This window comes from Hemicordylus capensis, chromosome 2 (assembly GCF_027244095.1).
Source record: "Hemicordylus capensis ecotype Gifberg chromosome 2, rHemCap1.1.pri, whole genome shotgun sequence".
Classification (NCBI taxonomy): Eukaryota; Metazoa; Chordata; class Lepidosauria; order Squamata; family Cordylidae; genus Hemicordylus; species Hemicordylus capensis.
The window spans coordinates 120,920,550-120,936,461 of NC_069658.1; the positions used below are offsets into that span (position 1 = coordinate 120,920,550).

General features: G+C 44.9%; 1 protein-coding gene across 6 annotated transcripts in view; it reads left to right on the forward strand.

Annotated features, from left to right (window-relative positions):
- ADAMTSL1 (ADAMTS like 1) overlaps window positions 1-15,912 on the forward strand; it is a 786,832-nt gene that overhangs the window by 427,665 nt on the left and 343,255 nt on the right. For all 6 annotated transcript variants that reach the window (XR_008315783.1, XR_008315784.1, XM_053294216.1 and 3 more), the window contains one exon: window positions 12,286-12,413. Coding sequence is in view for 4 of the 6 variants with exons in the window: in XM_053294216.1 (XP_053150191.1) it covers window positions 12,286-12,413 (128 nt within the window). In the remaining 2 variants the exon portion in view is untranslated. The remainder of the gene's footprint in view (window positions 1-12,285; window positions 12,414-15,912) is intronic.

A 15,912-nucleotide genomic window follows, 5' to 3' on the forward strand; every position in this document is an offset into this window, starting at 1 on the left:
TGATCTGGATCCGGATTGTGGTGGGTTTAAAAAGGTTGGATCAATTTTCCTCTTCCCCATTCTGCAGTCCCAGTCTGAACTGGCTCTCCCTGTGGTTCCCACAAGCATATCAACTCTAATGACATGCTTCTTGTAATTGTAATTTGGCCCCTATTGCTTGCTGTTTACTCTTTTTTTTTTTAATGGTCACCTAAGCCTTTGAGATGGAAATACAGTATATATTTAAATGAATGATTTGTCATGCAATCGTTAATTGTCCATTGCTAATTGTAATCTTTGGAGCAGAAAAGCAATAAAATCTTCTGCCTTTCTGTTGAAAACATCACTTGTTTTGACAAATAATGGTGTCTGATCATTACTTGATTTCAGGTACCAGACAAGAAAAGTTTAAAATATGAATTCATTTTCCTGAGATCTACTAGTTTCCACAGTAATTGTCCAAGGGGGATTTGTGTGTTGTTCCTTGGTGCGCTTTAAATTTTTCTCTTCTACAATGTTTATAGTACTTTCAATTCTTAAGTGTTAATGCAGCAGTAAACAAAAATAGCTCAGAAAAGTGGGAAAACTGGATTAGACAGGTTGGCTGTTTATATAAAGGCGGTCTTCAGACAAACAAATACATTTTCCCTCTAAACTTTTAAATGGCCTTTAAGGCATTGTGAATCAGTTCAGAAGAGGAGGGAAAATCACTTTACTTTCTCTTAACATTAAACATGGCCCGAGTTGAAATGAATTATGTTTATTCCACTTGTTAAAAGAAAACTTGGAGCCTGCTCCAGCTGAATATCACATGTTTTGGGGGAAACGTTCAGCTCTTATAATGAATTTTGGAATGCAAATAGCAGGCACATGGCTCTTTTCTTGGTGGGCGTGCAAATTTATTCAGGGAAATTTGGACTCTTTGGCCCAGTCTAGTTGCGCTAATGCTTGGAATTTGTGATGAGGTAAGAGCAGGCTGTGATTGTGGCTTCACCTTGCGACCCCTGTTTAATTGCTCTTCAGTCTCAGCGTATTGCTGTGACTGCTCAAGGTTTCTTAACGTGATTTGCAAACATAGTCTTGGTAAGCCAAAACATCAGCAGCACGCACACAAACCCACTCCCTACATTTGAGATTTATTAAGGCATTAGGTAGTAAGCAAGTTGCTGATATCGCCTCAGAAAACTTGTATTCTGCTATCCTTGTCTACCATGTAAATGCTAATAAGATTGCATTTGTGGGATGCAGCACATCTGTGAGCCCACTGTGCAAATGATCTTTTGCAGCTGTTGATATTGGCTGTGCAATCACTTATCTTGCTTCCTTTAATTACTGCCTTTATCCCAGCAATTACAGGGTTGATTCAAAATTAAGTCGTGTGGCATTTTAATAAAGATAAGGGAGAGCTGAATTTAGTGTGTCTAATGAGCATAATACATGCAGTGGATTGATCTGATATTCTTCTGCTATAACATATTACTTCAGTCCAGTTTTTTCCCCAAGCACTGGATCAAAGCCAAACAATAAAATATTGCATGTTACAGTGATTAAAATGAGATTCAGTTAACCAACTAAATTAAGAATGGATCCTAAGAAAACTATCTTGGCATGGGGGAAGGGATGAGGGGAGGAGGAGACTCTACATCTGTTTCTTAGGCAATTTCAATTTCTTTAGTAGTGCAGCAGCCTACAGTAGCTTTTTAGTGCAGGACCATCAAAGCAAAATAGTTTGGCAAAGGAGAAGCTCCAGAAATGGGATGTAGTGGACATTTACATGAACTGAATGTCTTGTATAGGAGACCTTTCAGTGAACTGAACTATGGGGGTACATGAATCAAAATCTGTTATTTTGATTCGTGCACACCCTCTATTTTGAGGGTGATTCACCTGGGTTTCCTGAACCAATAGACTTACATTATTTCATGTGACCTGGTCACCATATTTCATTATGGTGTGCTATAGTTTTTGTTTTCATGGTTTGGTGCTTTCAGAACTAAAAAGTGTTGGAAACTGAAAAACCTTTCTATAAGAAAGAGTTATTGTGTGCGTATGTGTGTGTGGTGGGTGAGAATCACAAAAGGACTCATGCATACAACCTTCACAGTCCATAACTGGTTTAATCTTTTCTGAACGACACAAGAAACTGCCCAACACTGATTTGGACCATGGGTCAATCTAGCTTGGTATTGTCTACACTGAGTGGAAGCAACAGGAGTCTTTCTCTCATCTCTGCCGAAAGAGCCAGGGATTGAACCTGGGTCCTTCTGCATGTAAAACATGTGCTTTGCCATTGAGGCACACCTCTCTGCTCTTCAGTAAGGTGGGGCAGGTTCAGATAGAGAGTAAGTGTGAGATCACTAGCACATGTGGACTGTGGGGGACAGATATACACTAAAAATACATCTATTCAAAATGTCATTTGGAGATGCCGTTTAATTAGCATGAGCCAATTGTCTCTCACCTTGGGTAGAAATGTGTATATACCTTAACTGAAACCATTAACTGGCTTACCTACATAAGCTTGGATACAAAGATCTGCTGTGCAAATTGAATTCTGCACACAAACACACACACCTGCAGCCCTCTGCACTCCATCACATGCTCTTCTGAAGGGTCTGTCAACCCCTTTGAGAGATGTTGGGAGGACATGAGAGAGTGCAGCTGTCAGTGAGGGGACTGACAAAACTTCCCCGTGCTTGTCTTCTCTTCACACAAGCAGTTCTCTGAACCCAGGCTGTAATATATTGCAATAGAACTTAAGGAAGCTATTCCCACGATCACTGGAAAGCGGGCTAAGGGAACTTAACCTGCTTTCCAGTGGTCGTGGGAACCATTGGGCTCGCAGGCAAGCCCAGTGCTCCCAAGGCAGCTAGCCCACCTAAACCACCCTCCCCTTAAATGAGGTTAATTGAGCAAGCACTCCGTGAACCTCATTTTGTTGCTCGTGTGTCACCATGATGCGTGGCGACACATGAGTAGACCCCTGGCTGGGAGGCTGCAAGCAGCCTCCCGGATTAGGGGGTCTCTCCAGGATGCCCCATGCACTCCGTTTCATCCTGGAACTTCTGGGGGCCATGCGGCCCCCGATCCCTGCAGCCCCTGCCGGCTCCATGACGGAGCTGGCAATCGTGTGGGAGGCTAAGCCCGCTCTCCCCACAGAACCCCCTCAGGCACTTCACACGTGTTGTGTGAAGCGCCTCAAGGAATACTCTTAATGCTTCTTTTAAAAAAGGACAGAACATTTTATCAGTCCCACTTCCGTATCTCCATTAACATAGTTAGATTAGAATAATTTGTAGGAAGTGTACATTGGTATCTAGATCACATGCCTGGGCCAGCAGCACCATAGTTTGACAAAGCATGGTGGTACATGGCTACTTCTGCTAATTTTGTTAAGAGGTCATGAGGCATCCAAACAGGTGGGAGCCCAGGAACAAAACCATTAGCTGAGGACACCGGAGCATTTGCCCAGCTCTCTGTAACACATCACACCTTGCAACAAAAGTTCACTTATGGTAACTAAACACCTTCCAATGCAAATCAAGACAGCATCACTGGTGATGCATATATCGTGTTTTGCAGGGTTGAGCAGTGCCAGTCTTATGGCAATGTCTTGTTGATGGACCTAGGTGTAAGTCAAAGAGAGCAGATTTATGAGGGAGCAAGGATGGGTCGGGTCAAGTCACAAGGTCACAAGCCAGGAAGTCAAGTGTATATTGGAGCAGGGTGAGTCAGGTGGTAGTCACAAGTCAGGAAGTCAGGTCTAGTCATAAGCCAAGATGGTAAGTCAGGTCTACATGGGTGCAAGGTAACAGCAAGTGCCAAGAGATTTTGCAACAAGGCTGTTTCAGTAAGGTCCTGAGCCCTTTTGAAGGGTAAGTTTGGCACTTGGCCACACCCCTTGGCCTGGAATGTCATAAGTCTTAAAGTGCCTGTACCTTATTATGCTGTCTGTGTCATAGTTAAGCACCAGTGATGGAGCTGGTGCAGCCTCAGCTTCCTCTTCTGAACTAGAAGAAGCAGAAGGGCGTATCTTCAGATAGAAGATAGGTTCAGGCGATACAAGATTCTCTGAGTCATGGGGGGCATCTTCAGGTTGGGGTACAGGATTCCCTGAGTCCTGGAGCAGAGGAACACACATACTACTGTTTCCTCTACATCCTTGGGTTCTGTCTTGAACACAGAGCGGGGTCAGACCCAGAGATCATGACAGCATGTTAGAAGTGTCTTCTACCAAATTATTGACTGTTGAAGCCTTTATTACGTGGCAGACTAGTAGTTCTGCAAGTCGTTTGAGGAATAGGTCAGCAGGCATCTATAATAAAGTTGCAGATGTCTGAGTGTGTGCGTTGGTCTGCCATACTTCCTCTGCCTCAATAACTTCACCAACCTGGGCAGGAGGAATACTGTTGGATTGCTGAAAAACTAAGGAAGGTAGAACTTAGGCCTGAGAGTGAGGGCCCCCAAATACTCCATCACCCCAGAAACAGCAGTAGGGAAAAGGTTCTCTCATGGTACAATTAAAGGCAGTTGTGACATTGGCAGCCTCTCTCACTTCCTCTCTATTTGCATGTTTGAATATCCTGAGCTCCAGCTGACAAACTGTGCCATGTAGCAAATTCCAAATATTCCAACATTTGGTGAGCAACTGATTGGTATGGTAATCTGTTTAATCCCTGGTAGTCAGATGCTTAAAATACCAGGATGCAGAACTTTTTTTACTCTTACCTCCTACAGATTGGTGTGATGCTTGTTTTAAAGCCAGGAACTAGCAGAATGACATGGGGTGAACATGTATCATGTGGAGCAGTGGCTCCCAACCTGGGTTCCTCCAGATGTTGCTGAACTACAACTCCCAGCATCCCCAGCTCCTAGGTTGGGAACCACTAATGTAGAGCAAGGATTCTCAGTCTTGGGTCTCCAGATGTTATTGGACTTCAGCTCTCATAATCCCCAGCCCCAATGGCCTTTGGTTGCAGATTATTGGAACTGAGGTCCAACAACATCTGGAGACCCAAGGCTGAGAATCCCTGGTGTAGAGTATGACAGTAGCAAGAAGACAGAAAAAGGGCAGACCTTATAATGCAAAAAGCTGCATTTTAAGGGACATAAATGTGTCTGTGTTTGTGTTTCTCTTACTATGTCTGATCAGGATCTGGACTAAGTTAGTGATGACTAAGTTCCATTGAAATATATGAGACTGAAGTTAGTCATCATGACTAACTTGTCTTGTTTTTTTCAATAGTGCTTGGTTAAGACTGACTTAGTCTGGATCCTGCCAAATCTCTATTATTTTGCATTGACAATGTATAAAAAAATCATCTCTAGTTTATATATATATATATATATATAGAGAGAGAGAGAGAGAGAGAGAGAGAGAGAGAGAGAGAGAGAGAGAGAGAGAGAGAGCCAGCCGCTTGTGCTTTTAAGCGAGATGAACAGCAGCTTCAGGAATGCTGTCAGTATGAAAATGTCAAGGAGCAACAGGTCAGTGGACCGGTTTTGTGAATCCTACACATTGGCCCTGCACCTGACCCTTGCCACTCAAATCTTTCCTTTTAAAATCACACAACTGCCTTTGGTGTAGCTGCAGGAAATAAAACAACTTGGGGTATTTGCCACTTACAGTGCTGCTTCTAGAATGCTTTATTTTCTAAGATTTATTTTATACTGTAAAATGGCTTAAAAGGACGGAAGGAGAGAACCAAAACCTGTGTTGTAAATTCAAAGGTTGACTTCCTATTCCATGATTTCCATTTACCTGAAAATGTAGCACTTTTAAGCACCACTGATTGCAGTGGGGGATACTGACAGCCCAATCATTCACTCAGAAGTAAGTCCCACAGAATGGGACAGTGATCTTCACTATTTTTGAAGTGGGGTCACATTGGCAAAACATTTTCAATGTCAGAGCCATTTTCTACTGTGCTGACCTCCACACAGTACTGCACTTTCCCCAGTGCGGGGAGAGCCCCCTCTTAAGAGCTCTGTGGGGAAAGTTCTGGGAAAAGCTACACATCCCAGTGCTCCATGCACACCTTTCAAGATGATACAGGGGCTCAAGAGGGCTCCATTGGCACTGTGCAAAGTGCCGCTCTGCACAGTAGGAATAGTAGCCTCCACATGGTTCCATGGACACTGTACAGAGAATTCAGCTTTGGCTGAAGTTTCACACAGGCCCAATAAACAATTAGTCATGGAGCCATGCTTAGGGTTGATGATGATGATGATGATGATGATTTTATTTTTACATTTTATATCCCGCTCTTCCTCCAAGGAGCCCAGAGTGGTGTACTACTTACTTGAGTTTCTCCTCACAACAACCCTATGAAGTAGGTTAAGCTGAGAGAGAAGTGACTGGCCCAGAGTCACCCAGCTAGTATCATGGCTGAATGGGGATTTGAACTCGGGTCTCCCCGGTCCTAGTCCAGCACCCTAACCACTACGCCACGCTGGCTCACACACCATTGTGAGATGGGACACACCACTGGCTCAAAGGCCTTACAAGGAAGAAAACTATAATAGGACATATTCTTAAGTAGCGTGCTGTATATAGCAGTCATCTTCACTGTTTTTCAGGTTAGGGCCATGTTGGCAAAAAACCTTCAATGTGAGAGTGATTTCCCACTGTACTGATCTCCGCGCTGTGCTGTGCTTTTAAAAGCACCAGGGGACCCTTTCAGAGATACATAGAGAGCCCTGTCAGGTCTCAGGGCCATCTTGGGAAGTATAGCCCTTCCCAGCACTTTCCCCATAGAGCTATATGGGATGGCTGGAGAGGGCTCATTTTCCCTTAAAGAAGACCTATGGGCACCTGGCAAAGTGCAGCACTGCATGGTGGGCAGTCACATTTGCACAGTGCCAGGGGGCTGAATGGAGTATTGGGCTTTGTCCAAAGCTTTGTTCAGGCTTAATCAACAGTCAGGGAGCCACACTTAGGGCCAATGGGAGCCGCCACTGACTCCCAGGCCTTGCAGTGAAGAACACTGTTATATAGGGTTATAGCATTAAGTGCTTTCTTAAATCTCCTACTGAAAACAAGAGAGCGAAAACTTTTTTTAATGTTGGCTGGTTCGTACCTATTATTACCATACTTTCCATTCCACTTTTGTTAACTCAGTCTGCACATAAATGCAACAGATTTATGCATCAAATTCATACTGATACTGTACAATGAGAAACTTGCTCTGATTTTCACCTCTGACTCCTCTCCCGGTTCAGTATTTGAAGATCTTGATTAGCCAGGGCCTTTTGGGGGGAAATTGCAGAAAGAATGAACTTGGTTGTATTTTCAGTCTTTTGACTTGGAATATCTACCTGCAAAGACTGCCAAGATTCCATATGCTAACCAGTCTTGCCCGTGTAACTTTCAACATATAAAAACATTACTCAGTTATTGTCCTTCTAGCTGCACTTCCCAAGTGTTCAATGGAGAGGATCTTTATTATGGGCGGGGGGACATTTCACATCAGCACAAAGCAGATTTGTTTATTGGTTTCCAGTGTAAATTTCCTGGAGTAAAATCATTTTAGGATGGTGGGTAATAAAGTTTAGAAGAAATAGATTAAAATAAAACTATGTGAGAGAATGAATCAATATATAAATAAAAATTGAATAAATGTGAGAATATCACCAAATAAACCTAGCATGAAAGAGAAAGATGCTGCTTAGCATTTTATAAACAGGTCCTTTTGGAATGCTTATAAAGCTTTGCTCATGGTATGAACTAGTCAAGTGAGTAGGATGCCCTGAGCACAGATTTATAGCAAGTCCATCTTAAGTTGCATCAGTAAAGGCTTACCAGTGGTGTTTGCTCAAGTGAGCTACTTAAACAACTGTTTCATTTAGAGTGGAATATAAGGGACACCTTCATTTGCTACCACTGACTATTGCCTGGAGATTTTCTCCAGTGAAACCTCATAAGTAGTCAGAAGCCTGGAACTATGAGTGCAGGACCAACTTGATGTTTCCTTGATGTTGCCTGGCTGGTGGAGTGGGGATGGAATCCCCCCCCCCCGCCCGCCATTGAGCCATTCACATTGAATTCAGTGGTGCTTATTATCAGGTAAGTGGGTATAAGATTGCAGTTTTGCCCCTTGTGCCCCGTCCTGTGGATGCCTTTGCCAGGAAATGGAGTTGTATTGGGTTGTAAAGACCCATGATATTGACTCTTGTGCCATAGTTCAAAGCTGCCAGACATTACCATAGTGCAATGAAAAGAAGCCATAATGAAGCAGCCACCACCACCACATTACAGCAGCATATGATGGGTCCCCTCAGCTTGGTGAACTTTGACCAATATTTTACTATATCACATTAGTAAACTAAATTGGCCATGAGCTACTCAAATTGTGCTGTCTTTGAGAATCTGATTCACATAATTTTGCCCTCTCTTTTAGCCATTCATCTCAATGGTAGCACTGCTGAGCAGTACAGGTAACTCCCAGCATCACTATTGCACAGTGTTAGATTGAGGAGGAAGGGGGAAAGACCACAGTGGTCTCTATTAGCACATTCCCTCAGCACTGGTAATAAATAAACTCTTGGTTCTTTCATTCACAGTATAAACAACTGTCAACTTTAATGTTAAAGACTCTCAGCGGTCACATCGGTAGGCCCTCCTTGATAAAGAACTTTAAAGAGAGTAGGCCCCAGCACAGTGCCCAGCTGTTGGGAGATGTTGGGGATTTGGATTTGGGTCTGTGATAAGTTCAAAGGCTTTCCTGAAAAGAGATATACCAAACTGTTCACAGTCCCAGCCTGTAGTCAACTTTTTCCTTCCCCACATTGCCCCCACTTGTGAATAACTGCAATCAACACTGAAGTATTTTGCCAGGCTTCAGATACCACGAGAGAGGTTTCTACACAGCTCTGTCAAGATAAGAGAATGATTTCTGTATTAGACTCTTGCCTCATCCTATCCCAGCACAAAACATTATAGTTTATAGATCACAGGGATTCCAGTCACTACCATACCAGTAGCTAATGGTTATGTCTACTGTTGCTTATTCTGTTTAGAAACACTTATGGTGCTGCTTCAGCACTGTTGTGCATCCTTTTGGAATGCTAGGATTAGACATTACTTCAATATGTCTTACTAGCTTAACCTGTGCAGAGCATCTTTACCTAGTACTGGATTGCTCCCCTCACCCCCTGCCACAGTCCTCCTCAACTCAGAGATCTCGCCACCCTCACCTGAGCCACACTCCTGCTCCTCCTCCTCCATCTTGTTGCTTCCATCCCTCACCCCTCTTGGTCACTCCTCCATCCCTTTTCTCCACCCCACTCACCCCTCTTGGTCATGGCTGCAGTGTTGCTGGTGCCTGTTGGCCAAGCTGCAGCCCCCTATCCCCAAAGACCTGCCCACCCTTACCCGGGCCCCATTCCTGCTCCTCCCCACAGAAACAGCAGCAGCAATGGTTGACTGGGCCCTTCCTTGCTGCCACCACCACTATGGCCGCCCGGGCCCATCCCATGCCTGCCTGCCTCCCTCCACCAATGGCCTCGGTAGCCCCAAACAACAGCAGTTGTTGACTGAGCCCTTCCTTGCTGCTGCCACCCTGTTCCCCTCAGGCTGCTGACAGGCTCAGGCCTGTCCCTCACCCTTCCTTCTTTCTTTCTTCCCCTCCCTTTTTCTCTCTCCTACGCTCGCTCTTCCACTCTGTCTTCCTTCCCCTCCCTCCGTCCCTTCCTGAGTTAACAGACCTTGTTCATCTTGTTTCCTCATCTAATGCATACAACAACAGCCTCATTCTCCTGAAGGGGCTCTTTCCTCCCTCACAACCCCTCTCTTTGCAGAACCCTGCCCACGATCCCTTTATATAGAGAGATTCCTCTCCTCTACAATCAAGAACATCTTCTAAGCAGTAACAGTTGCATTCCAACTGACCTTAACCATCACAGGCTCCTGGTCCCTATCTGCATATGGAATCCCCACTGCCCAATCACCACAGTACTTCTGCTCACGAACTCTCACAAGAGTTGCCACGCACAGGATTAGCCACAGGTACTCCTTAGAGTATACAGAGAAGATAGTTTTGCTTTGGTTTTATCTGCAGGCATTTTTCTCCTCTAGTCTGAGAGGTATAAACTGGATCAAATAAATAACTCTTTAGATGTAGGTAGGAACACTGCTTAGCTTGATGGAAGTCTCTTTACAGTGATAAAGAATGAGTAGCTCCATGCTCAGACCTGATGCCCAGGGTCCACTTTGGAAGGGGGGGGAAATGCCTAGCAGCATTCCCCTGCTCCCTGGGAGGAGATTGGTTTCTTCAAAGGGAAGAGAGCTGGTCTTGTGGTAGCAAGCATGACTTGTCCCCTTAGCTAAGCAGGGTCTGCCCTGGTTGCATATGAAAGGGAGACTAAAAGTGTGAGCACTGTAAGATATTCCCCTTAGGGGATGGAGCCACTCTGGGAAGAGCATCTAGGTTTCAAGTTCCCTCCCTGGCATCTCCAGGATAGGGCTGAGAGAGATTCCTGCCTGCAACCTTGGAGAAGCCATTGCCAGTCTGTGTAGACAATACTGAGCTAGATGGACCAATGGTCTGACTCAGTGTATTGCAGCTTCCTATGTTCCTATAGGGCTTAGAGCTGTAGAAGTAACCATAGGATAATTTTGTTTATTTTAAAAAATTAAATAGAAGCATTAAGAGTACTAGCAGAAGGTGTCCGTCCTAGTGGCCCTACTCCTTTCTGTTGGTGGCGGCAAAGGAGTGAGTGCTGCTTTGACAGCCAGAATCTCAGGTTTCTCAGAAATGCTTGTGCCACATATGGGACTGATAGCATTTTTGTATTCTTTTCTATTATTAAGATTGTAAATTGTTTCTAACAAATCCATTATGTTATAAATAACAGCCTACTGCCTCATTATATTTTGGAGAATCCTCCTAGTTTCTCATCCTCACTTTCAGCAGCTGGAGCAGCAGCACCATTTTAGATTTCCCAGATGAAGCCCAGGCCCCCTGATGTAGCTGGGGCGTGATCTGGGGAATCTAAAATGGCAGTGCTGATCCAACTGCAGCTGTGCCCCAGGAATATTTTGGGGCAGAAATCCAGTACTGGGTAGGGTGAGGCAGGCATCATTTAAAGTGGTGGCCCCTGGAATTTGCCTGAAAGCACTGCATTCTGACTCCAGCCTTCATAACAATAACATTATATAGAGGTGTGGTACTGCCTGCATAGTTAAGATGTGGAATAAAAACATTCTACCATTATAAGCCATGAACATTTATATTGGTCATAAAATCCAAACTGTTTATCTTAACCCCTTGAAATCTGGTATAGATTAACTGGGTGAGAAGTGGCACCACTGCTCCAAATTTCATGCAACTCTGTTGAGAGATCTCTGACACAACAGTTTGGCAATGGACCCTGAGGACGAAAGTTTGATGTTTGTGATTTATTTTAGGTTAACAAAGTGTGATTTATAAATTCCAAGGCGTGGCTGTAGACTGACCAGTGTCCCATGTGAAAACTGAAATTGGAGTGTCTCCCCCTTTGATTTTTGCCCAAAGCGATAACCCTGCACTGTGCCCCCAGAACATGGTGCCCTGTTTGTAGCACCCCTGTGCAACACCCCCTGAATTCGACGCTTTCTCCCTTCCTCTCCATTCCCATAATCAGATAGTTTGAGTGAAATGCAAGAAGAGGAGAAAGGTAAGGAGATATTAACAATGATCTGACAGAAAAGCATCTCCTCTGTTTTCAGGAAGACCCTCAAGACGCACTTGTTCTCGCAGGCTTTTAACTGGAATTAGTTTTAATAATTTGTTTTAACAACTTGTTTTAGGAGATTCTTTTGTGTTTTGTGGATTTTTAATCTGTTTTTACTTTTTATATTGCTTTAAATTTTGTACACCGCCTAGAGATGTACATATAAGGCTGTATAGAAATATGATAGACAGGTAGATAAAATTAAAAAAAAGAGGGTGAGGGCAGAAAGAGGGGTTGTTTTTGCAAAGTTGTTTCTCCAGCTAAAGGGGATTTTCTAGTGCAACAGAATAATGAAAGAGAATTCCACCATTGTGGTTTCTGAACCTGCTGATACAACACTTAGCAAAATATTCCAAACTCTGCAAATATATAATAGCGTGAGGTTTGGATCCAAATAAAATACTTTGTTGCAAAATATGCAAACTTGTTTGAATTATGACTTTGCAACAATTTAGTTCTGAACAACATTTCTTGATGTTAAATTTTGTGTTTGAGAGATCAGTGTAAGAGGAAATGGATAAAAAATGAATAAGATGGGTATTTTCAAAAAATACTTTTACTAGCATTAACCTAATATTTTTCTTTCTTTTCAAGAGTTCTCGAACTGCTCGATCTGAAGAGGACCGAGATACCCTCTGGGATGCCTGGGGTTCATGGAGTGAATGTTCTCGGACTTGTGGAGGAGGTGCCTCTTACTCCCTCAGACGCTGCCTGAGCAGCAAGTAAGTAGTTAACAGTTTTTTGCATCTATAGTGTGAGAATCCAACCTGCCAACCACACATCATAGCATAAAGAGCAGTGGGTGTCTTGAATTGTGCTTACATTTTGAACTTTGAAGAGGAAAGGTCATGTTTTATTCAGGCAATCACCCAGCAGGTTTGATGGCCTGACACAGAGCTCTAAAATATACTTGTGGTAAAATTGTGCAGTGCAGCAAAAGACATCTACATAGTTCTTACCCAAGTCCAAACAGTAATGAAAAACGCCAGCTAATGAAAAATGGAACCACTCATAGACTCTCTTACTCAAAGCGGTAATCCTTTCCACTCCCAAATATTGGACTAAATATAATCCTTCAGGTTTAGCACCCTAAACAATTTAGTCACATGGGGACTACAAAATCGGAAGAGAGATCTACATTAGTATCTATATATCCTTGCGTGCATGTGCACACACATATGCAATAACTTACTGAGTTGTACAGATAAAATGGCAGCTTACTTATATAGGATATTTCCTTTAGATTACTATGGACATAAGATACTCAGGACAAAATGATATTTAAAAACCCAAATAAACCTGTGTTATGAGATGCACTATTGAGGAGATCTGGTCTTGTGGGTTTTGTAAACTGTGGACAATGCAAGTCATTTAATGGTACTAGAGAAAGACATGCTGTTCTGGTAGCTCCAGGTCTTAGCACTCACATCCAGGAAGGAAGGCAGCTATGCTCTTCCAAAGGCTGGAAGAGGGAAGCTGCAGTTCTGTACACACGTGTTTGGGAGAGTAAGTCCTATTGAGCCAAGTGGGATTTACTTCTGAGTAAGCATACTTAAGATCATGCTGCAAATCTTGTGAGCCAAATGCATTTTTCTATGTTCAAGGAGGGGCTGCTAAACTGGAGCAATGAAGCTTCTGGGTAGCTCAATTCTGATCCACCGTGTGTCGTGTCACAAGATTTCTCATGAGCTCTCCACACATGTGGGGAACTGTGTGGTGCACTCACTGTTGCTCTGTCTAGTCTAGTAGTGACTGGCATCAGACACCTCCATTCACCCAGAACCCTCCTCAGCCAACCTGTAGGGGGCTCAAGTAATCACCCCCCCACACCTCTGTGCCTGTTTGTTTGAAGTCTTCTTATCATAGTTGTTCCTGGTAACACAACAGGTCTTGGAAGGTCTTTTCAAAATAGAGAGACGGAAGGGACAGGGGGTGGGGGGCTGCAGAAGGGCTGCTAGAAAGGACAAGATTTGGTTGAAGTACAAGCCCCGCAGAGAAATGTCAAATTGTCCCTTTTAAGGGACATGTTTCTCATGACTGAAGGAAACATATTTGATCTCTCAACAGAATGGAACAGAACATCCCTCTTTATCCCAGCAAGCTCCAAACACCACATGCCCACCATGGCTCTGCTCCACCGCCCCACACAGCTCCCTGAACACTCCCCATACACTTGCTCCCTCCTGCCATGGAAGTGATGCTGTTCCTGTGACAAACTCAACAGAGCAGCAGCAGGCAGCCTCCTGCCTGCTGCTTGCCTGAGTCGACAACAGGACAGCACAGCAGACAGAGCAGGGAGAAGCAAGGGAAGCCCAACGTTCCCACCCCCTCCCCGACTCTGACTCGATCGGTTAGCTCAGAGCAGCAGCCTGCCTGGCTCCTCAGGAAGGCTGGTTATTACAGTGCCTGTTGAGCCAGCATCCCAGTGATGTTTGCAAAATGAAGAATTAATTAATCGTTTCTTATGGTATACACACTGCCTTGGAAGTCCCATTGGACGAAGCTGGACTACCTTCTGAATCAGCGTGCATAGGATCGGGCTGCAAGAGAGCTTTTTGTTAAAGGAATATGCATTTCAGTGTACAACCACTGGCACTAGTCTCTGGTTAACAAGCGAAGAAAACAATCTTTAAGAAAAATAAGCAAAACCTACTTGTGACCAACCACACCTCCTTGCAGTAAAGTAAAAAAAACCCCTGACCTCTGCCATTTTCAGTGCTTAAGGGCTCAGGCTGGGAGGTTGAAAGCCAAGCTGAGGGGAGCGACGGGGTCCACTGAATCACTCCACGCTCTCCCTCCCCCACTCTCGAGGTCTGAGAGTGTGTGGGCTTTTGCCCCAAGTTCTTGATGCAGACATTTGAGGAGGAAACTTCTCCCCACCCTCCCATTAAAGCCACTGGGATCAGCATCAGCTAACTTGAGGACTCCATGTCTGTTGTCTCTGTCTCTCCTCAACACGCACAGCAGCCACCCTCCCTGCCTACTCTTGGGTAAATTTTGCAGCATGGTGGGAAAGGAAGTGCACCTCAATAAACTGGGCTACGGGTGGAGAACTCACGCTGCGACTTATTTGCTCTGCTCTGCCAGCATGCTGCTCCAGTCCGGTTGATCACATGACTCTTTTTCACATGGCACCGCCAGCCAATGGAGGAGGGCCAGGACTGGGAAGGAGGAGGAGCGAATAACAAGGGCGAGGCAAAGAAGGGTGGAGGAGGGAGAGTCAGACGGAGGGAGGGAATGTGGCGGAGGAACGCAGGATCAATTTTGGAGGATCAATGCAACTGAGGGAAGCCCGGGGAGTGTGCGGCTGGGGGAGTCAGTCATGTGACTTGCCTCTGGGGGCCCCCCAAGGCAGTGGGCCCCCAGACAACTGCCTCCCCTTGCCCGATTATAGTTACGCCCCTGTAAGAGCATCTGCAGGCTTGCATGCAGAAGGTTCCAAGTTCCCTCTCTGGCATCTCCAAGATAAGGCTGAGAAAGACTCCTGCCTGTAACCTTGGGGATGCCACTGCCAGTCTGTTTTAGACAGTACTGAGCTAGATGGACGAATGGTCTGACTCTGAATGAGGCAGCTTCCTGAGGTCTTGCACAGTAGAGCAGAGACTAATAGCATATTTGCCCCGTGGGCATTTTTAAATATATATATATTCGTTTGTTTATAATTTATGTCCCACTTGCAATTGTCCATTGGACTCTTGAAGCAGCTTACGACAAAAATCATTATGATAAACACAATTTTAATTAATGTCTGGTGGGCGGCTCCGTGGCTGGTCCCACTGGCCTTGCCATCTCCTCCGGAACAGCTGCGGTACCGAGGGAGGGCTTGGTGAGGCACAGCAGCAGCGACAGGGCCATAACCAGTGGGTTTCCGTCAGGGACGCCAGGAACATGGGAGGCTCTCATCGGGCGGCCGCCTGAGCAGGCTGCTGGTGAGGCACCTCCAAATGACATCACAGAGGTGCCTCGTAGGGAGGGGTGGGGCGAGCAAGGGAGGAGGGAACATGGGTATTGGTAGCAGCTGCCTGTAAGGGGATTGAAAAGGGGCTAATAAAGCAGGGCGGAGGCCCGAGCGGAGATGTCCAGGATGCCAGCAGCTATTTAAGGCACAGGTAACCGGTGATGAAGGGCTGCCAGAAGAAGAGTGGTGGAGTCCTCCTGAGAGAGGTAGCCACAGTGACCCCATGAAGCCTGGAGGAGGAAGAACTGGGTGAATGGGAACCC